The sequence below is a fragment of the Loxodonta africana genome, chromosome 4 (genome assembly GCF_030014295.1).
Source record: "Loxodonta africana isolate mLoxAfr1 chromosome 4, mLoxAfr1.hap2, whole genome shotgun sequence".
Classification (NCBI taxonomy): domain Eukaryota; kingdom Metazoa; phylum Chordata; class Mammalia; order Proboscidea; family Elephantidae; genus Loxodonta; species Loxodonta africana.
This window is the reverse complement of record NC_087345.1, coordinates 134,040,561-134,061,774: the sequence shown is the minus strand read 5'-3', so window position 1 is coordinate 134,061,774 and position 21,214 is coordinate 134,040,561. Positions and strand designations below refer to the sequence as shown.

General features: G+C 49.5%; 3 protein-coding genes across 6 annotated transcripts; 2 read left to right on the top strand and 1 right to left on the bottom strand.

Moving 5' to 3' along the window:
- Positions 1 to 394: 394 nt before the first annotated feature.
- On the top strand, positions 395 to 5,354 carry CD27 (CD27 molecule). 2 transcript variants are annotated; one of them, XM_023549044.2, is made up of 6 exons: positions 395 to 808; positions 998 to 1,129; positions 3,788 to 3,967; positions 4,163 to 4,252; positions 4,500 to 4,637; positions 4,862 to 5,354. In XM_023549044.2, the coding sequence occupies exons 1-6, from the start codon at positions 673 to 675 to the stop codon at positions 4,984 to 4,986; spliced, it is 801 nt and encodes a 266-aa protein (XP_023404812.1). In that variant the 5' UTR covers positions 395 to 672; the 3' UTR covers positions 4,987 to 5,354. The 2 variants fall into 2 exon arrangements, with proteins under 2 accessions (XP_023404812.1, XP_003410834.1); XM_003410786.3 differs by having other exon boundaries at positions 401 to 808; positions 4,500 to 4,619.
- Positions 5,355 to 5,530: 176 nt separating this feature from the next.
- Positions 5,531 to 14,105, top strand: TAPBPL (TAP binding protein like). Of its 3 annotated transcripts, none has more exons than XM_003410787.4 (7): positions 5,531 to 5,932; positions 6,725 to 6,955; positions 7,111 to 7,383; positions 8,395 to 8,733; positions 9,490 to 9,792; positions 10,994 to 11,077; positions 12,185 to 14,105. In XM_003410787.4, the coding sequence occupies exons 1-7, from the start codon at positions 5,869 to 5,871 to the stop codon at positions 12,259 to 12,261; spliced, it is 1,371 nt and encodes a 456-aa protein (XP_003410835.2). In that variant the 5' UTR covers positions 5,531 to 5,868; the 3' UTR covers positions 12,262 to 14,105. The 3 variants fall into 3 exon arrangements, 2 of the variants coding, with proteins under 2 accessions (XP_003410835.2, XP_010589121.2); XM_010590819.3 differs by having other exon boundaries at positions 11,269 to 14,105; XR_002785914.2 differs by lacking the exon at positions 12,185 to 14,105 and having other exon boundaries at positions 9,490 to 10,550.
- On the bottom strand, positions 13,675 to 20,665 carry VAMP1 (vesicle associated membrane protein 1). Its single transcript, XM_023549045.2, has 4 exons — positions 19,166 to 20,665; positions 16,264 to 16,390; positions 15,885 to 16,043; positions 13,675 to 15,152 (listed from the first exon to the last, which is right to left on the bottom strand). Coding segments are annotated over exons 1-4 (354 nt in total). The 5' UTR covers positions 19,168 to 20,665; the 3' UTR covers positions 13,675 to 15,086.
- Positions 20,666 to 21,214: the final 549 nt, after the last annotated feature.

The following is a 21,214-nucleotide window of genomic DNA, read 5'->3' as shown; positions in this document are numbered from 1 at the left end:
GCTCCATGAGGGTGTTTGGTAATATGTGGTGCTAGTTTCTTTCTAAAACCTCAAGTCGGAATTTCAAAACATATCTGATCCCAAGAGTTTCAGATAAAAGGCTTGAACACATATTCACTTCTTGTTCCCCTTCCTTCTTTAAGCTGGTTATCTTTGTGAAAGAAGAGAGATGGGGAAGCAAGAGGGGCAACATTCACGTTAGTTTGTAAGCTGTGAACAGGGGTGTGTTTGGGTGACTTTGTGTACAAGTTCATAAAGAAAAGAGGTGGGCAACTGTGTACAACCAACATTTGGTAAAACAGGCAGGCACAGATGGGTTAAATTCTTCATAAGCACGAGAGGGGCGGAAACCAAGGGGAGGCTGGTGTGTTGGAGGGGCACCTTTGAAGAGCAGCAGGTCTGACAGGGTTTGCTCTTTAATACCCTCCCAGCACACTGAAAGCAGAAGAGGGCGGAGGTTGCTGCTGTGAGAGAAAAAACAACTACAACAGGCGTTCTAGGATCACAACTGCCATCAAAGGTCGACTTGCCACTTGAAGTGGGGCAACTCGGTGAGGAACCTCAGCCACTGCCAAGGAGGTGACGAGAAAGAGGCACCAGCACCCAGCTGGGGAGTACCAGCCAGAGAGGCCAGCAGTCAACAGAGGGCAAAGAGCTCCCTGGGCAAGAGCCATGGCCTGGCCACCTCCCTGCTGTCTGTGGGTTCTAGGGACCCTGGTGGGGCTCTTAGCTGCCCCAGGCCCCAATGGCTGTCCAGAGAGGCACTACCAGGCTCAGGGAGACCTGTGCTGCCAGATGTGTGAGCCAGGTAAGACAGCAGGCCTGGGCAGGAGCTGAAGGAGTGAGGGAGAGAGCAGCCAGTTTAAGGTAAAGGGAAGCAGAGGGTGAGACAGCTCGAGCAAGAAGAGGAATCATGTAGCAGCTGGGAGGTACTGCCTTGAAGAGGCAGAGAAGGGGAAGGGGCTTCGTGGCCTTGACACTGGACCCTGTCCCACAGGAACGTTCCTAGTGAAGGACTGTGACGGGCACGGAAAGGCTGCTCGGTGTAAGCCATGTGTACCAGGGGTCTCCTTCTCGCCAGACCACCATACCAGGCCCCACTGTGAGAGCTGTCGGCACTGTAACTTTGGTGAGATGGGCAAGGGGGCTGAAGGGCTTGGGGTGTGTGATATGACACTGGACAGTATTTGGTAAGCAAGGCTGGCAAGCTGGGCGTGAAGAAGCAGAAAGGATGACGAGCAGAGGCTTCAGCCTGCTTCCAGGCTCATGGCAAGTGTGGGCCACACTGGGGGCTTGTGGGGGCGGGCTTGTATTGATGTGGTGAGAAATCTAGTATTTCAGGGAAAGGGGATGAGCAGAATTTGAGGGATTGGTGAGAGTGTATCGCGGACAGGATTAAGACAGTAAGAGCAGGAAGACGCTCTAAGAACACACATTTCAGACAAGCAACCCCCTACTGATGAACTGGCTGTATTCCCAGAGCACATGTTGGTAGACTGGCTGTTTGAAACTTGGAATACATCTTTCTACGGAAATAATACTGTAAGCCAATGGGGATCAACCCTTTTTTTGCACAAAAGCCAATTTAGGAAAACAAAAATGTGACCTGTGTTTTTTGCCTTTGTAATTATACCTTTCTTAAAAATTAAGAAAGGTAATATCTGTAGCTGTGCGGATAAATTCTTCTATTATTTCTCCATTTTGGCTAGAATTTCAGGAACTACATATCAGTATACACTAAAGTACAGATTTTAATGCAGCCCCTTCAAACAAATGTTCTTCAGCAAGACAGGATTAAGGCTTGTAAATTACTTAACTGTAAAATATGTTTGGTCTCACTGGGCTTTTTAATATTGCACTCGTTAAAAAAAAAAAAAGTTTTTTTTTCATTGCAAAAGAGTCAAATGGCCACACTTTTAATACAAAAGACATATTCCTCAGTCCTCTTAATTTACAAGTAAGATTATTAATGGATGATTTTCTTTTCTTGGCAGCAGCCCTAGCAGGGTTGAAATCTTAAGTCAAGGCCTCTACCACTCACTTTGCGAGGCACTACCAGAAGGCCTTTTTCCCAGGACTAAGCCCATCCCCACTCCCTCCATTGTGTTCCAAGCCAGGCCAGTTCATGATCCTTCTTTGTAGACCCAGCCAACAGATCCCCAAGCACTCAGGCAGCAAGCACCAGGTTACATAAGGCCCCAGGGTACTGCAGCAGGGAAGGAGATGGGGAGGAGGCTGAATGAGTTCGGCCATCTCTGGACCTCAGTATTCCCATCTGTTCAAGATAGGGAAGTGCCTGAAATCAGGTCACAGGTTATATACATAGTGAATGGAATGCCCAGGTCTCTGGATACTCCTGCTACTTCAGCCATTTTAGTCACCCTGGCCTCTTCTTTAACTCTTCTCTTTTCCTTTTAGGAGGTACCTTCACAATCACCCCTCCCTAATCTTCTCCACCATTGCCTATCTATCTCTTCCCTTCCCACCTCCCATACTGTCCCCTCCTCCCATCACTCTTTCAGGCTCTTCTCACTCTTCCCTTGCAGCTCCTTGTCCAGGCTGGCTTACAATTCCTAGTAAGCCACAAGGAAACTCACCTCTAGTAGGAACTCAAATCAGAACTCACGAGGAAGCACTCACAGGGGCATAAGGAGAAGATGGAAATTGTCTCTCTCCCTTCCCTGGCAAAAGGCATATCCTAGGGGAAATGATTACAGCTGACAGCAGTCTTTAGCATCCTCCCAACCTTCCTTCCAACCCCTCTCTTCGTAGGTTCCTCTCTCTATCATGGTTCTTCTCCCAGGTCCCCATGAGTGCACTACCCTAAGGTCCTACCAGGCTCTACTTAAGCTGGCCCACCTCCAGGTGTTGCTGTTTGCCCCAGAATCACCCTCCTCTCAACCCCAACCACCTGCGAGTCCAGCCCGGCCCAGCCCAGTGTAGCTGACTGATAGCCACACAGCACCTGACACCTACACTTGAGTAAAATGTATATTTTAATGGTAAAGAATGTCAGTAATCAGATAACTCCCAAGTAAAGTTAAAAACACATCAAGAGTCACGGCAACACTATTCCTAATTGGTGAAAACTGGAAATTACCCAAATGCCTATTAATAGTAGCAATGAGAATGAACAATCTGCAATTATACTCAACAATATGGATGAAACTCACAGAATTGTGGAAGACAAACCCAAATGAGTACATACTGCATGATTTCATTTCTATAGTATACAAATAGGCAAAACTAATTTGTGGCATTAGAAGTCAGAATAGTGGCTACTCTTGGGGGGTTAGTGACTAAAAGGGAGCATCAGGGGTCTTCCAAGATGCTGGTCATCTTTTGTTTCTTAATCTGGGTGCTGGCTACATATTTGTGTTTAATTTGTACAAACTCATTTTTTTTAATCAAGCTTTACACTTACATGTATATCATACTTCCCTACAAGCATACATATGTATTATACTTCAACCATAAGTTGTATCAGTAAGAGAGAAAATTATGTAAGCTGTATCTGTTTGTCATGGTTTCTATTTCCAAACCTATGAAATTTCTAAAAGGTCCACATTTTTTCCATAATAACTGTAATATAGCTCCCTGGACAAAGGCACTGGAGGACAGTGAGGGAGAGCAGACTTTGTGGGATTGGGAGGTGGGAATAGAAAGGGGGAAGCCTGTCCTAGAGGTGGACATGGGATGGGGGTGTGGGGAGAGGAAGAAGCAGGTGGACCTTACAGGTTTCTGAAGGCCTGAGCGTCTGTGCATCTCCGGCCACCTCTTTCCCCAGGTCTCCGCATCCGCAACTGCACCATCACCGCCAATGCCGAGTGTGCCTGCCCCAATGGCTGGCAGTGCCGGGACAAGGAGTGTACCGAGTGTGATCAGCTCCCAAACCCCTTGTTGACCACTCGTCTGCCTCAAGCCCCAGGCCCACATCCACAACCCACCAGCTTACCTTATGCCGAAAGTAAGTTCCAGGCAACCCTTCGTCTGGTCATTTGAGGTAAGGGTGAGATGCCAACCAGCACTCCCCACTACCACACCCACTACACTCTCCCACACCTGAGCTGCTTGGTCAGCCTGTCTCCTCATTTCCATCTCATCCAGTACCTCTTAGGCCCCATGAGGCTGCCTGCTGTACTCATCCTGCCTGTTTTTCCAGAGATGGCAGAGGCCAGAAGCATCAGGCCCATGCAGACTCTGGCTCATTCCAGGTGGCTGCCTGCCCCTGCACGCTCTACCCATTGGCCACGTGAGTGTCCTCCCCAACCCCCACCCCAGAGTACATACACAGGAGAGTGCAGGAGGGAAGCCAGACAGAAAGTTCCTAGGAGTAGGGACAAGAGGAGCAGGGAAAAGCAAAGTCTAGCAATCAGGAGAGGACTTTGGTCCAAAGGTGAGGGTGAGGAGGTGGGCAAAAGGGGACAGGCAGGCTAGGCTGACGGGAGTTAAGGGCTAGGCCCTCCTCCAAACTCCAGTGTGTCCCCTGCCTCTCACAGCCCAAAGGTCCCTGTGTAGCTCAGACTGTATCCGCATCTTTGTGGTCCTCTCTGGAATGCTACTTGCTTTCACCCTGGGCGGAGTCCTGTTCCTCCACCAACAAAGAAAACATGGATCAAGTAAGAGACAAAATACAGGTCTGCAGTCCTGTTGCTGCACCCTACCCCACCATCTCAGCCCCGCTGCCCCTGCCTCCAACTTCACTGAAGCTCCCCCAGCTCCATCTGCACCAACCCTGCGTCCCTCCTAACTCTTCTCTTTAGCTGTCGGTCCTCCCCCAGTCTTCCCCGCCTTCGCTCATCTGTTTCCCTTCACCCCCTCCCCACTGCTGTCCAAGACTCATCACCCTTCTCTTCTGTAGACAAAGGAGAAAACCCAGTGGAGCCTGCAGAGCCCTGTGCTTACAGCTGCCCCAGAGAGGAGGAAGGCGGAGCCATTCCCATCCAGGAGGATTACCGCAAACCGGAGCCCACTGCCTACCCCTGAGCCAACCAGGGTGAGGGTGCGGGGTCATGCCATAAAGCCCTAGCTTCCACTCCAGCCCATCTGGCCATTCAGAGGGAACTAGACCTGGCACCCCAACTTCAATACCATCCTCTCATCAGGACCCTTTCCTGTGTACAGACTTGAAAAAGTGGGTTTATGGGACTGGCAATGACGAGGACAAGTGGGAATGAGCTGGAGGTGGGAAGCAGGAGCCAGCTTCTCTGGGCTGCAAGAGGGGTGGGGTTCTGGCTGTAAAACACACTTCCGGCTACAAAAACCCCACATATTGTATCGCTGACCTAAAAATCAGCAAAATAAAGTGACAGATTACCACACACTGCAGATGTCTGGCTCTTTGAAATTCCAGTCCCAGAACCCAGGCCACTCCCAGGCTCTCTGATTGGGGATCTGCAGAGAGGTGCTTTCTCCCTGCAGATTTGCATTGGAGCCTGCCCGAGGGGGTGGAGACATGGATGAAGCACTAACAAAATAAGGGAAGGTTCCCCAGGCCACTGGCGATCCTGCTTCTGGCTGCCAGTTTCCCCGTCCCACCCACACTTATATTCCCACCTTCTTGGGGCTGGTAGGGAGCAAAACAGTACACTAAAGTCAGGTCTTGGACTCTTCAGTGAGTGTGTGTAGAGAAGGAAGAACAGTGAACGGAGCTCCAACAGTGGCTACAAACAGCCTCTCCCAAAGGCAGCTACAGAAAGACTTTCCCAAGTGAAAGCGAAAGTAGGCTGACAGAACAGAAACCGACAGGCTGCTGCCGGCCAGCAAGGGGGGTTCCCGAGAGCCGGCCTGCTCTTCTCCAGCTCAGGACCTTGCAAACACTGGGATCGTGGAGAAGGGAGTGGGTGAAGGGGGCTCAGAGCAGCCTCCATGGGCACCGACGCAGTGTGGTGCCTGCTGCTCTGCTTGGCTTTTTTGGGAGCAGCAGAAACCGGTGAGTGTGTGTGTGTGCGCGCCTGCGCGCGCGCACACACACGGGAGGGGGGCCTTGGGGCTATTGTAAGCATCTTTTAGCCACTCTCCCTTAGATTCCAGAAGGGCAAAGGGGCCAGGGACAGCTTCCAATAGCCTTCTAACCCCAACAGAAGAAAGGCTCAGGGGCTGGCAAGTAAGGACCCAACAGTGTGTTGGGACAGACCAAATTAAGAGGGGCCTTTTTTTTTTCTGTGGATATTGTGGGGCAGTCGCTGTCCATCACTGTCCTACAGGAGAGGGCGCTAGCCTGAGAGCATTCCCCAGGCTAGGAAAACCATTCAGTAGGTGCCCCCTCCAGGGGTGGGGGAGGGGAAAGCTACCTGTAACGGCAGAAAGTGAAGCTGATTCCGCGGGGTGGTTGGAGAAACTTAAGATGGCTGCCAGGGCCTCTAGCATTAGCAGTCTCCTCTCCCCATGGCCACTGCCCCAGTATCTGCCAATCTATTGCTTCTGCTGAGAATTCCTTTGACTGAGGAAATGGTCTTCCGTTCAAAAATTGGAAATAAGAGTAAAAACTGAGCAAGGCAAATTCAGGACATTAAATATTTCACACCAAGGAGTACCTTCCTGGAGTAGCAGGTGAATTCCAGAAAACAGATTTTGACAAGGTAAAAGAACACAGAGACGGCTGGGATGCTGGAAGGCAACTTTTACCTCTTGATGAGGCCACAGTTTGGGAGAGTAAGGTGGGAAGCAAATACAGGAGTAACTTTCTGGGTAAGAGGGTGCTAACCCAGCCTTCTCCCTACAGAGTCCCCTGTGACAGAAAGGCAGTGGCGGGCAGTGGACGTGGTCTTAGATTGCTTCTTGGTGAAGGATAGTGGGCACCATGGGACTCTGGCCAGTAATGAGAACAGGGCCAAGGCCTTGCTCGTGCTGAAGCAGGTGCCAGTATTGGATGATGGCTCCTTGGAAGGCTTCACAGATTTCCAAATGGACACTCTGGCCAAAGACAATCTACCTGTTATCTTTGAGGCCTCAGGTAAGAGCCCTCTACTCTGTCTTTAGTCCTTTTGGGCTCCCTCCACCGGGACAGCCCTGCTATTTAACCAGTTCCTGAGTACACACACCCACTTGAGTCCCATTGACCCCGTGTTCTCAATCCAACTCGACCTGTGTGCCACCCTTCTTCCCCAGTGGACCTGGTACAGATTCCCCAGGCCGAGGCCTTGCTCCACGCTGACTGCAGTGGGAAGGAGGTGACCTGTGAGATCTCACACTACTTTATCCAGGCCAGACAAGACGCCACTCTTGGGACAGCAGCTTGGTTCATCACCAACGTACAGGTGTTTGGAGGGGGACCTGGTATCTCCATGGTGATGAAGACCCTCGGTGATGCTGAGACTGGGGCTGCAGGACACCCCGCGGTAAACCTGCCCCTGAGCCCCCAGGGCACTGTGCGGACTGCAGGTAAGAAAACGAAAAGCATGGAGCAGGAAAGAAGTTTTATTTTTTTAAAAGAGGGCAGAGATGGGGGAGAAGGAAGAGAATAATCCACCACCTAGGTCATCTCAGGGTGCCCCCGGGGCCTCAGTGCTCCTGCTTCCTGAAGACCAGAGTACAGAAGAAGAGAATCCTGAGGGTCCAAACACAAGGTCAAGCTATGTATCATCTCCAAAGTGGGGATAATTTCACCTTACTGGGTGGCTACGAGGAAATAAGGCACATAATGCCCTTTATATGTGTTGTCTGTAATAGTCTTACTGAGCCAAACACCAGTTTTCTCCCAGTGAAAAGTTAGCCTGGCCTGGTGCTTAAAGATAATCAGAGCAGAGCACAAGGATGGATTCAAATATCTTTTACATAGAGATAAACTAGCACGTGTTCCCAGTCTCGTACTAGCAGAGCCCAAGTCCTGGGCCTTTTCAATTCAGCACTCTTAGAGGGCACAAGACATTGAGATCATGATGAAAGGATCCTCCAGAGTCCATCTTATCCAATATTTTGCCCCCAAGAAGATACACTCAAGCCCAGACAAGATGAGGGGGCTACCCTCCTATCTGTGGAAAGGACCAAAACATGCTACCCTTTCTATTGTCTAACCTACATTTATCCTGCTGCATCAGAAAGGAAGGGTCCTTACATCTGGGCAATATCTACCATAGTCCTAGCACTGTTAGGTATTTTCCCCCTTTTTTATTTTGGGCTATTTCACATCTACAGAAAAGGTAAAATAATAATACAATGAACACCATATACTCTTCACATAGATTCACCAGGTGTTAACATTTTGCCACTTTATCTCTGTTCTGCTCCACCTGACGGGAAATGAGCTCGGCTGGCCTCCTTGTCCAGGGGAGGAAGCAGGGGCAAGTGCGTGCTCACAACCTGCCAAACTCCCGCAAGTACACCCAGAGCTCAGCAATCAGATCACCTCAAGGAGAAAGAAACCCTTACTCATCCCACTTTTTCTCACCACAGTGGAGTTCCAGGTGACAACACAGACCCCGTCACTGAATTTCCTGCTGGGGGCCTCAGCTTCCCTGCACTGTGTCTTCTCCATGGCACCAGGCTTGGACCTTATCGGTGTGGAGTGGCGGCTGCAGCATAAGGGCAGTGGCCAGCAGGTGTACAGCTGGACCACAGGACAGGGGCAGGCCAAGAGGGAAGGTGCTACCCTAGAACCTGAGCAGCTCCTCATGGCTGGGGATGCCTCACTTACGCTACCCAGCCTCACTCCAAAGGATGAGGGGGCCTACATTTGCCAGATCACCACCTCTCTGTACCGAGCTCAACAAATCATCCAGTTCAACGTCCGAGGTGAGGCCAGGACTCAGTTATCCTGGGGAACAGGTAGAGAGATGCCCATTAGGAGTGTTTTCCAGATTGGGGTCCAAACAGAAGGGCAATTTTTAGAGTGGCAGACTGATTTTCCACAACCTAAATGCCTTCTCCATCCCAGAAGTATAGATGGCATCAGATAAGGTATCCCTTTGGATTCCAGGATAATCCCATCGAGAATTTCCCAGCCCAGAATCCTGCTGCCCTGCCCTGGCTAGCTGGCTCCCATCACCCCTGTCATTTTGGGCAGTCCTGATCTGGAGAAGTACTTTATCACTGATACCTTTAAAACGGCTGTCTTGTCATGATATTAAAAAGCAAGCCAACCTTTAGTTGGCTTTACTATTTTTTTTTAATTACCTATGGAAAATGTGGAAACCCTTGTGGCGTAGTGGTTAAGAGCAAAGGCTGCTAACCAAAAGGTCGGCAGTTCGAACCCACCAGGTGCTCCTTGGATACCCTGTGGGGCAGTTCTACTCTGTCCAATATGGTAGTTATGAGTTGGAATCAACTCAACGGCAGTGGGTTTGTTTTTTTCTTTTTTTAATGGAAAATGTACCCCTTATTGCCTGTACCAGGATGCATCCCTCACATCCCACTCCTTGGTACACCACTGAGGAGGAAACTTCAGCCTCCACAACCTACTCTTACTCTCAGCAGAAGAGAAATCTTTAGGCTCCTCTGCTGTCCCCAGATGGATCTCTCTGAAGTCTTATTCTTCACTCTTTCTTCCAGCTTCCCCCAAAATACAACTGAACTTGGTAAATGAAGCTCAGCCACCCACCCTCATCTGCAACATTGCTGGCTATTATCCTCTGGATGTGGCTGTGATGTGGACACGAGAGGAGCTAGGCGGAACCCCAGTCCAAGTCCCCGGGGCCTCCTTCTCCAGCCTCAGGCAAAGCACGGCAGGCACCTACAGCATCTCTTCCTCCCTGACAGCAGACCCTGGTTCTGCAGGCGCCACTTACACCTGCCAGATCACGCACATCTCCCTAGAGGAGCCCCTTGGGGCCAGCGCCTGGGTTGCCCCACCAGGTACTGGGCTGCCCTCTTTTCCCCACCTCCAGACTTGGGCTCCTGGTTGTCCTGCCCCCAACACTTCTTTGGCCTTCTTTTGCTTCCCATGGCTTTGTTCAGTCTCAGCTTCTTCATGTCCTGCCTTCTGCTGCTAGGTTTATCTTTCCCAAGATGGCAGCCTCCACAGCTCCAGCTACACATCCTTTGAGACTTCATTACAGCCCAGCTCCAGTGTGTCAGGCATTGTGCTGCCGGCTGGAGATCAAGGCTGAGCAATTCCTGATCCTGCCTTAAGGAGCTTAGTCCAGTTGGAGAACAGACTAGGAGTCAGGGAAGATGACCTATAAGAGACATCTGAGTCTAGTTAGCTAACTGAGGGGAAAGGGAACACTCAAGACAGAAAGAACAGCAGATGTGACAGCCAAACTATAAAGCAGCTTAAGACTCTGGGGAACTGCAAAAAGCTCAGCATAGCTAGAGCCAAAATATATGGACAAATGGGGACATGGAAGGCACTGAAGCTTGAAAGGTCATTATATTTATTGAGCATTTACATGAGTCAAGCACTGTACTAAGCCCTTTAGATGTGATTCCACTTTACAGATGAGTAAACTGGCACTTACGGATTTGCCCAAGGTCACCTACCCTAGTAACTGGTCAAACAGAAAATGTGAAAAACAGCCTGGCTCTCCTCCAGTTTTAAACCCTCTATTGCTGTTAGTGGCATGACCATGATGGCCCTTCAAGCTTGAACTTCATCCTGAAAGCCACAGAAGGTCAGTGGAAGGTTTTAAACAAGAGAGAATCTGCACTTAGAAATGCAAACACAGCAGCAGTAGGCATGATTTGGTTCTCACTAGACTGTTAGTTTCCTGAGAACAGAGGTTTTTGTCTCAGCTCCCATTCTTCCCCAGCTACCTAGAAAATCACTGTTCACAACTAATCTAATCTAAACTTCTCTTGCAAATCAATTTAAAAAAACTAAAACCGTCCTGAGGTGGGAAGAGGTAGAGAACTATATGGAGTAACACACACAAACATCCAACCACACTCAACAAGTATGAATGCTTCCCTGTGCCCTGGGTGAGGGCAGGGTATCTGATATGAGCTCCTCCACCAGGGACTCACAAACACACATTCCTCCCCATTCCTCCTCCCTGGGGCAGACACTGGGGTTGAGGGCTCAGCCTACTCTATCCCGCACTGCTCTAACCTACAGAGAGGAGAATGGCCTTTGGAATCATCTTTGCCAGCAGCCTCTTCCTTCTTGCACTGTTGTTCCTGGGGCTTCAGAGGCGAAAAGGTAAGAGCCTGGCTGCCCTCAGCTCTGGCCTCTAACCCCCACCCCCATAGATCAGCCCACTCTAACCACCTCCCCATCCCAACCAAGGATGAAGTCCAAGCACCCCAACTCCCAGCCGGCCCAGCCACCACAGCCCCCTGCTTTTGGGGTTACCCCAACTAAAACTAATCTTGTTTCATCTTGTCTCCTAGCCACCTCGCCAAGGTTCTTGAGATTCTGAGGAACTCTGGGTAGCCACTCTCCTGCCTCAGAGAAGAGTAGTCAAATTCCCCCAGAGGGACTCTGGAGAGATCCTAGGCCCTAGAGCTCAAACAGGCCCCAAGAAAGGCATGAAGAAACCACCAGATTTCCGGGACACTGACTCTGGCTCTCGCTGTGCAGTCTCTACCTTCATTGTGGGCCCTGGGCAGATACACCACGGGAGAAAATGTAGAGGTGAGAGGGCATCAGGAAGGCAGAATGTCTGGGTGGAGGTTAACATAAGAGAGCCAGATTTGGGATGAAATGATGGGGAAAGAAAACAGGAAGGAATTAAGAAAGTGAGGGACAATAGGGTAAAGTGTGGGGTTTGGCCCACCACTCATAAACACTGGGGTGTGTCAAAATAAAAGTCCCTTGTAAGCTCTGAGACAATGCTTCTCCACTTCCCCGTCTGTCCCCACACTGGACCCAACTGAGCCCTGTCCCCAAGCCTAGCTGTTCCAACTTGCAAAGTGTTCAAGGTGTGAATCAAAGGCCCTCAGAAGCAGCCCTGTGGCTCCATCTCAGTTGCTCTGCAAAACCTTCCTTCGGCTCCTTCAGACAGTGGCCATTTCAGGATACCTAAGAACTCCTTCCCCCATCATCTGAAGGGGAGAGATTTTGCCTTTAATTCATTTCTAAAATGTATGTGGTCGAAACAGTGGAACTCAGCAAAAGAAAACAATGTGAGGGCGATGGGGAACACAGGGTGTTCACTGGAGGCCTCATCTGGGCGGGTCCCCTGGGACAGGCCGGGCAGGCCGAGAACCTCGGAAGGAGGTAAATGGGAGATGCCTGAGAAAGCCTGCAGCTGTTTGCCAGTGTGAGAAGCCCACTCAACTTCCTGTCAGCACTTCCTCTCACGAGCACCTGCGAGAGTGGGACTGCTTCAGGTACTAACGCTGAAAGCAGAGACCACTTCCTCTGCCGACACAGATCTTTAATCTCTTGAAGACCATACAGCACACAGAAGCCAGCCTTTCCGGCCCCAGGCAACATCAGACTACTAGAAAGAACCGGTACTCCCCTCCTCCCCCTCCCCAGTTCCTCCAACCCAAACAACAACCAAGTCAGTTTAGTGGTAGGAATTTGTATTTTTAGCCTTTGCTCAAGAATACATGAAATTGGTAAATATGCCACATGCCTTTGGTGGAAATACAACTTTATTACTCTATACAGGTATGAGATTGGGGCTAGGAAAAAAGACAAAGAGGTGACGACAGACACACAGTGGAAACCCCACAACGGCTCATGGCAAACCGAAGAAGGGGATGTGGGAAGCTCAGCTCCATTTGACTGCAAAGTCCCGGGGTTGAGTTGCATATTTGCTCATGCACATGGGTGGTGGGAGGGAGAGGGGAGAGCAAAGACACAGAAGAGGGCACAGGGTGGGGTGAGAAAGAAAGTAGAAGGGCTAACGCCCCCAAAAGAACAAAGCCAACTACTTGTGGTGTGCCTCGGAGGGACAGAAACTCAGAAAATAATTCCTATGACAGGGCTGGGTGGGCCAAGAGGGCAGATTTGCTCCAGGCTTGGGACACATCGAGGACAGTGGTGTTTCTTCTCCAGCGGTGACCCCTCCATTAGACAAGGAGGAGCCCAGGGGAGAGTGGAGACCTTCGAGGGGGGCCGGTGGGAGGGTACACTGACTGCTTTCTTCCAGCTCTTCAGTCCTGCCCAGGGCAGGACGAAGGGAATGCGGAAAACAGGGGCAAAGGGAGAGGAAGGATGGTTTTGCACGATGAAATGCTGCTACATGGGAAGTGAGCATCCTGACCCAGCCCAGCACGGCCTTGGCCTCCCCTGCCTGTGGGCCGGAGGATGGACGATATCAAGGGCTGCAGGTATTCCTCCTCTGTTCCCAGCCTGCCCTACTCTCCTTACCCATTCAGTAAGGACCTCGGTCTATCCCACACAACACCCTATCCTGAAGGCAAGCAGTAGCCCGCAAGACAGGCCGAGCAGCTCCCGTCCTCAGGTGCCACTGTCTGTACCCATAAACCAGGCAAAGAGGAGAAAAAGTAAGGGGGCAAAGTAGAATTCAGAGGGGTAAGGCAGGGAGTTTTGAAGGGGAACATACAGCAGGAAGAACAGAGAGGTGGCTCTAGCTGAGACGGCCCCGTGACAATGCAGCAATTCACAAACACACTGGTCTACAGGCTGTCACACCTCCCACCCAAAGGCTGAGTTGCTGGGTACACCAGACTTCTCTCAACACTCGGATGGGCCAAACCCCAGAAAGGATCTCTTGCCTTATCTCTGTCTTTGGCAAGTACACAGGGGTGATGAGGATTCCCTAGACCCTCACTTCTAACACCCTCACATTCCTTTATCAACAGGGGGGAACAAGACTCTCCTCAGTGAGAGGGCAAGAAATAGCTTCCTCTAAGGTTTTTTTTTTCCCCCCCTTCAAGCTTATTTTTAAATCAGGCCCTTACCTCAGTTTCTCTGTAACTAACAGGCACTCTCTCTATGTCAACAATTAAAATGAACTGAGTCCAAAACTTTGGCTATATGAAATTACTTGGTGCCCTTCATGAACAATACAGAGTGCTGCAAAGAATCTGAAGAAGAGATGGTCCATTCCAGTTAGGAGCTTATGGGACTGCTTCTAGAATGGAAATGAGAGTCCCAGTGTTTTCTCAATAAGTATTTGTTCTCAAGGCCTAGAGAGAACAAAGTGAATGGTTGTAAAATCCCTGAAGATATAGAAAATCTTGAACTAACAGATTAGAAACAACGGCAGGAAAAAAAAAAACAAAACAGGTTTTACTTTCTAAAAGAGTATTTCACTAGGACAGAATTGGACGATGGGCCCACCCACAGGATCCTCTTTCAGGGCTGGCAGAGGAAGAAAGTTCCAGGTGAAGTAGCCAAGGCAGCACTGTGTGAGCTGCCATTTTCCTAACTGTGCCCAGCCTCCTCCTCCTCCTGCCAGCTGCCTGGCCTTTCCTGAAGACACTGAGCATTGATACCTTTTTCCTCTCCCAATCTTGGCAGCTTCTTCAGCATGGCACCTCAGCTATTCCCCTTTCCCTCCCCCTTCCCGTGGCCTCCAGCTCTTTTTAGCTTTGGGAGAATTTGAGAGTACATAACAAGACGGAGTAGGGAGGAGGCACCTGCTGTTGCTCTTCAGGTAGTTACTTCAAGACTGTGCCACGAGCAGCATTTCTAGTGTTGAGGGACATAGTGCAAATGAAAGCAACAAAAAAAAGGAGGGATGGGTGGCAGAGAAGCCTGGGTTGGGATGTAAGAAGGCAGATAGGGAAGTTCGTTGAGAGAGCAGAGGGCGAGAGGCATGAGTTTGGATGGCAATGGAGAATAGGGGAGGAGTGGCACATTCTCAAGTAAAAAAGTAGACTGGACACAGGAATCAGGAAGTCCCACACAGAAAAAAGAAAGAGACAGGAAAAACAAGAGGGCAAATTACATCAAGTTACAGACATAATGAGGTCTTTCAGTTGTAGGTGTCCCATTCCCATGGTCTCCCTCTGATCCAAGCCAGTGATAAACGGCATAGCCCCACTTCCTCAGAACAGGAGGGGCCATCTCTCTGCATTATCTTGCAGAAGGGGGGCTTGTCCATCAAGGAAGTCCATTGACTTTGCCAGCATACCCACCCTTGCTCCCTCCCAAACCGAGTGATGGTCCCACGGCAACGGTCTCCATACCTCAGTTAGAGCAGCCCCATTCCCCAGGCAGGCAGGCAGGCAGGCAGGGCTGGGAGAAGACTCCGGGACCTTCCCACCTTGTCACCCCACCAGCAACCTCAGCGATACTTACTTACAATAACTACCACGATGATGGCACAGATGGCTCCCAGCATGATCATCATCTGAAGAAACATTGACAAAAAAAGGAGCCCTTGGATTTGGGAAGGAGGAAAGAAGCCAGGACAAGAGGTGTGGGGACCGAAAATTTCCTCCATCCCTGAGACAGTGGAAGAAAACACACACTGCTCAGGAGACTGGCAAGCCTCTCAGGGAGGGCCCAACCCTCCTGCTTCTCATCAGAGAATAATCCTTGGACCACAGCAGTAGCTCCTCGGAAACACCAGGGCACCTGAAGTTTGCCCCTTTTTGCTGAGTTCCTCTTGCCTTAAGGCTTTAAAAGGAACTCTAATGGAGATACATACAGACTTTGGATCTTTATTTAACTGGTTCATTTTTCACTGTAAAGTGTTCAACTCATTCCCAAAAGTTGGAGGTATTTAAAAAAAATACCCGAGCCATTGTGTTGATACCACGTCTGAGGAAGGGCTAGGTGGGAATTTCTTACAGGAGAATCACTTAGGGAAAGCTACTCCACTAATCGTTTCCAAACTCCTGAGTGTCATTTTCTCCCACTCAGTGGTTCTGAATACTCTAGCCTCCCCTGGTGGCCAACATGGGGTAATGCATCTTATGAAGGAGGTTTTCAGGCTTTCCTCCAAGAGTTCTGCAAGGAAGAGATCCTGTGCCATTAAAAAAAAAAAAAACAGAGGGAAGAAATGTAGAACCTGAGGGGTTTTCCTGCCTTCTATAAGTTGGGCCCAGGAAAAGAAGGGGGAGAAGCAAAGAAAACCCACCTTGCAGTTTTTCCACCAATACTTTCTTTTTAGCTTGGCAGCACTGCTCTCAAATTGTGATGCTCCCGCCTGCAAGGCGTCAGCTCGGTCATCCAGCTCTGACAGCTTCTGGTCCCTCTCCAGGACCTTGTCCACATTCACACGTATGATGTCCACCACCTGAGGAGGGCCACAGAAACAAAGCTGCTAAGCTCCCTAATACAGATGGGAGGGATCACAGACTAGGGAATCAGAGAGTCTGGCCCTGCTTAACTCTAAGGGCTGCTTTGCCCTGTAACCCAGAGCCTTTGGCTACCCCTCTATAAAAAAGAGAAAAATAGACAAGATGTTCCCTTCTGTTTCTAAGCGTCCATGATTCAGAAAACAGCTATCCACCAACCTCCTCCACTTGTGCCTGGGTTTGCTGTAGTCGTCTGTTACTGCTCATGTTAGGAGGAGGGCCGGGAGGACCCCCACCTGGGGCAGCCCCTTCTTCCCCCTGGGCAGGTGGCTGAGCTGGAGCAGACCTGTGGAGAGAAGTGGGCAGAGTACAAAAAGTAACCTAGACAAGAAAGGAACCCTGCCACTGGGGTATTTCTCACCCCGGACTACCAAAGAAATTATGATTAGATTTTATGCAATAAGAAGGGCAACCCCAAGCAGGGAGCCGAACCATAGAAAAAAGTAAGAAGTAAAAGATGAAAAATTCTGTAACAACGTTCAGATGGGGCTCAGGGTCATCCAGGTGGCACCATGAGATTTTGTTAGGGGCTACCTTCTGATGTTAGACCCAACTCAAATACACCCTCTGGTGCAGAGGCTATAGGGGCAAATGTGCCAGCCTTGGCCAAAATGGCATTTCCCCGGCTGTCAGAGCCTTTCACATGAAGTCAAACTGGAAACCCCTAATCCCAGTTAGGAGAAACTAGTAGAGAAAAGAATAAACCTTCAGGACAAACCTATGGGCTGAACTGTTCCTTTTTTTGCAAAGCCTGAATAGAAACAGAAAGGGCAAGGTGACAGACTCTGCTGAAGGGGATCCAGTTATTGGTTATGTTTCCACAGAATGATTGGTAGTATATCGGGGCTTCTGAATAAGAACAACTTGGATAATCACCAAAAGCAAAGCCTATGTAGGTGGAATGAGTCAGGGCTGTTGGCTTACTTTGTTTTTGGCAGAGAAGATGGGGGTTTCACTTAGACAGAGCCTGAGGCCCAAGGCAACTGCATTAGTTATGGACACTGTTCCAAGAGTACAAACAGGACGTAAAAATTCTAAAAATAGTCCTCAAGGTACATGCATCATAAACATTCTGTCCCTTCCTTTTCTAGACTTGGCATGAAGTCTCAGGAGACTTCCCTAGCTCCTTATGCCCCCAAAAGAAACTTTTGTTTACATTCCTACACACACGGAGACTGTTCTTTCAGTACCACCTAGGGCTAAGGGATCCATATCAAACGGCAATAATCTAGTATGTGTTCTCCAAGTTGAACTCCTCTAAGTCTCAATATATGGAAGCTACATTCACCTCCTAAAGAATTCCCAGAAGTCTAACCTATGGTGTGAGATTTTCTCTGCAAAGGAAGAACCCATAGGCTGGAGGGAGTTCTCTCGAAGTTGATGGACAATAGAAATTACAATAAGAACTCCTCATCAAACAGAAGCAGAACCTCACAAAACATACCTCACAGGAGCAGCCAGGGGTAACTGCACTAGTCATCAAAAATGAAATTCCTCAACTAATCACAACAGAAGTAATACCCAGAAGCTCCTCCTCCCTAAGCGAATTTCTTTCTGACTAGAAGATAGAGAATAATCCTTCAGAGAGAGATATACCAGCAGGTTACACCTGACTCATCCCCATTTAAGGAATCGCTTTTTCTATTCCCTCTAAAGCACACAAGGGAGGCCGAGGAAAGAAAGATTACAACACCATGCAAGCCACAAGACTCTTGTGCTGCTACAGAGCTAAGCAATCTAGTTCTCAACTAAAGGTGGAAAATCCAATGAGCATGTAGCTGCCTGTGTTTGGTCTTGGAAGGAGTCCAGGGTGGTGGCACCAATGACAAAATTAAGGTCAGAGACCTCATGATGCCCTGCTATCCACCATGCGTTCTCCATCTCCCTCCTTTCATCCCACATGGCTGCTGTGGGGAACCACTCGGCTGAAAGGGATCCCCTTCCCCAAAATGAAAACAACTGGAATAATAGGGCTTGACCAGAATGCTTGAGTTATCATATACAGCTAAAAGCACAAGTATGGAATCAGAAATGAAGGAAGGAAGCGTGAAACAGCTATAAAGCATTCCATTTGGGGGGTCCATTTCACTTACTACTTGTTGGGCATTGGAAACATTCAGCTGTAAAATGCCCAGGGATACTTATAACCCTTATGTAACACAAGTAAACCCTTGCCTTTTTTGTTACTAAGAGAAGCAGCACAAATACATCCAGGACCAGGGCTCCAGGTGGTAATCGGAAAGAAAAGTCTCTGTCACACATATTGTGGTCCTGACAGGGAAGTAATTCATTTGTCTAGCCACGGTTCTCCCTCAGGATCTTGGGATGGGGTGAGGTTGAAGATGGCAGAGACAAATGTGAGAACGTTAGGGGGAGGGAGGGATGCTCAGCTCTCCCTATTTCTCTTCCAAATACTTGGCTAAGACTGTGACAGGTGAAAACACCTTCTGTACGGTGGCCTTGGGATGAATGGCTGCGTGGACCCACATGCCAGTGTCCCTTGAGTCTTTCTGAGCTGCCCACCTGGCGCCAGAGAACTGGCAGATACGTTTCTGGAGCTTTTCTCACTGCCATTACGGGGGCACATCACGCTCGGAGCGTGAGGGGCATACACAAACCCAGAGGTCGCAGCGCAGCCCGAGTTACTAAGTGGCAGGTGTACCCACGCCTGTCTTTCCTGAGGCCTAAGTACTTACAGAGTCAGACACAAGAGCGGGCCTCGAGCCCCCCACCCCGATGTCTCCAAGCCCCTGTTGGCTCTCTCCGGGGTTCCACTACCCGAGACCTGGAATGGAGCGCCCCACAGGCGAAAAGAGAGGTTGCAATGAATGGGGGACCCCCGCCCTCCTATCCCACCCGCGGGGTGCTGTTAGTGGCCAATGCGGGAATGGGGGTGCTGGCTCCCTCCCCCGGGGTGGCCCGGTCTAGGAGCGGCGCGCGGCCGTGGTTCCCCGCGTCGCCGCAGCTGCTGCAATGCGCCATTTTCCGTCCCGCAGAGTCCAGCGCTGGGGGTGAGAGTTGGCAAGGAGGTGCTGAGTCCCCAGCACCAGAGTCAACTCACATTTTTCTGACAGAGGGAGTGGGGGGTCCGTCTCCTCCCGAGGCTCCGGCGAGACACTCGACGAAAAGGGGACGCTGCTGCTGAGTCGACGGAACTTCCGAGCTCCGCCCCTAGCTGACCACCCGAAACTCTAGCTGCGGTGGAACTTACTGCAGCTGCCGCGCTGGACCCAGTCTTTATTAGTGCTGGCCACGCCTCCCTGGTAGCGTTAACAATCCCGCGGCCCAATCAACGTCCAGGACAGGCGCCAAGTCCCCCAGGAGAAGCCCGGCTAATGCCTAGCCTGCCCCGCCCCTGCAAGTTTGCCAATCACAGCTCTCCTTTCATCCCCGACTCCAGAAAGGAGCGGTTGCTGTTAGGAAAACTCACTGACCAATACAAGTAGAGTTTGCTTACCTGTCTTGTTAGGCAACAGGGCGGGGTGGAAATACCGGCCAGCACCCTGGAAAAGCGGCTTCCACCTTTTGAGTTAGGCATTGTTTGGTACCTGCCAACCAATTCCTGAGCAGTTCCTGGCGTCTGGGCCTGTCCGCGGGCAGCACCGGTGGCTCCAGCCAATCATAACGCTTCCGCCGACGGCCGCGGGAGGGTCCTGGAAGGGGCGGTGGTTCGATAGCCTGTGCACAGATTGGGCTCCCAGCCCTGGACGCCGCTCCACCTTTCCTCCTGGCTATTTTTTAACCGCTAGCTGCTCTGAGGATGCGGAACCCAGGGCAGAGCCGCCGGCTCCGAATACCATGTACTGTGGGGCTCGGTCCTACCAAAGCAATCCTTGGTTTCAACACAGCCAAGCACCTCATGGTGTATTATCCTAAATTAGCCCGCCCCCAAACCTACCCCTCCTGTCCTATCAGGTAGGCTCAGTTGCCCAAACCAGAAACCTGGACGACATCCTAGATTTCCTTCCCTTTCATCTTTACCCCTCCCTCCAATAATTCACTAAATCGAGTCAATTTTGTCTTCTTAGTATTTCAAGAATTCCCTCCTCTCGTCTCACGGTCCTGCTCAACTTTTCTCTCTTGCCTGGACGTCATCAGTTGTAAAACATCATTATCTTATTTCCCACTGAGAAAAGCGGTTGCAAATAAACGGTGATAAAATGCTTTTCTTATCACTTAGAAATTTATTTTACACTTGTTCAAAGTGTAGGTTTTTTTAATATAGATTTTTACACTGTATCACTGCCGTACATACATGAAAAGGAAAACAAATGAAATAATATGGTAACAATATTCCTAAGATTTCACACTCACAGGCTGTTATTCATTTTTTTGACTCAGTCTTGGATGTCCATGATTTTCCGCACAATGTAGTTCTCTGTGCGTGCCATCAAGGGCTTTGGTGATGACGTAGCATTTCTCAAAAAAGCGTTCCTCTTCTTTCTCTGGAACTTTCTTCCAAGCGTCGGACACCCAATTTGCAAGTTTTGACGCTCATGAGCAGGAAATGGCAAATACAGTATGACTACTATCTGACTAATAGCTATACATTCCAATTTAGGAGATGTTAAAGTGTGAAAAATGTATTTCATAAGGTCAATGAAATATAATATTTTTCTGCTTCTAGTCTTGCCCTCCCTCATATCCACCCTTTAAGAAACCACCAGGGTGATCTATCTGAATGCTGCAGCCCTGCTTAAAACCCTTAAATAATCGCTTTTGGAAACATAACGTATTGATCATGTGTTTATCCTATGCCCCTCCTAAAATCGCATCAAAATGACAACTTTTTAAAAATTGAAATCATAAACCCATTAAGTCAGAAAGAATGGGAAAAATTCTGCTTCGGGCAGTACGGTTGCCTAAGTGTCCAGGCCAATTCTCTCTCTGAAAAAAATTTAAATCTCTGGATTAAAAACAAATTTAAGGTGCTTTGAAAAAATAATTATAGATTTACAGATTACAGGTGGCAAAAAAAAAGTGTAAGGAGGAGGACTCCTGAAGCCCTTTATCTAGTTTCCCCAAATGGTAACATTTTGTATAACTAAACTAAAACCCATTGCTGTGGAGTGGATTCTGACTCATCACCTATTGCTGTCCAGTGGATTCT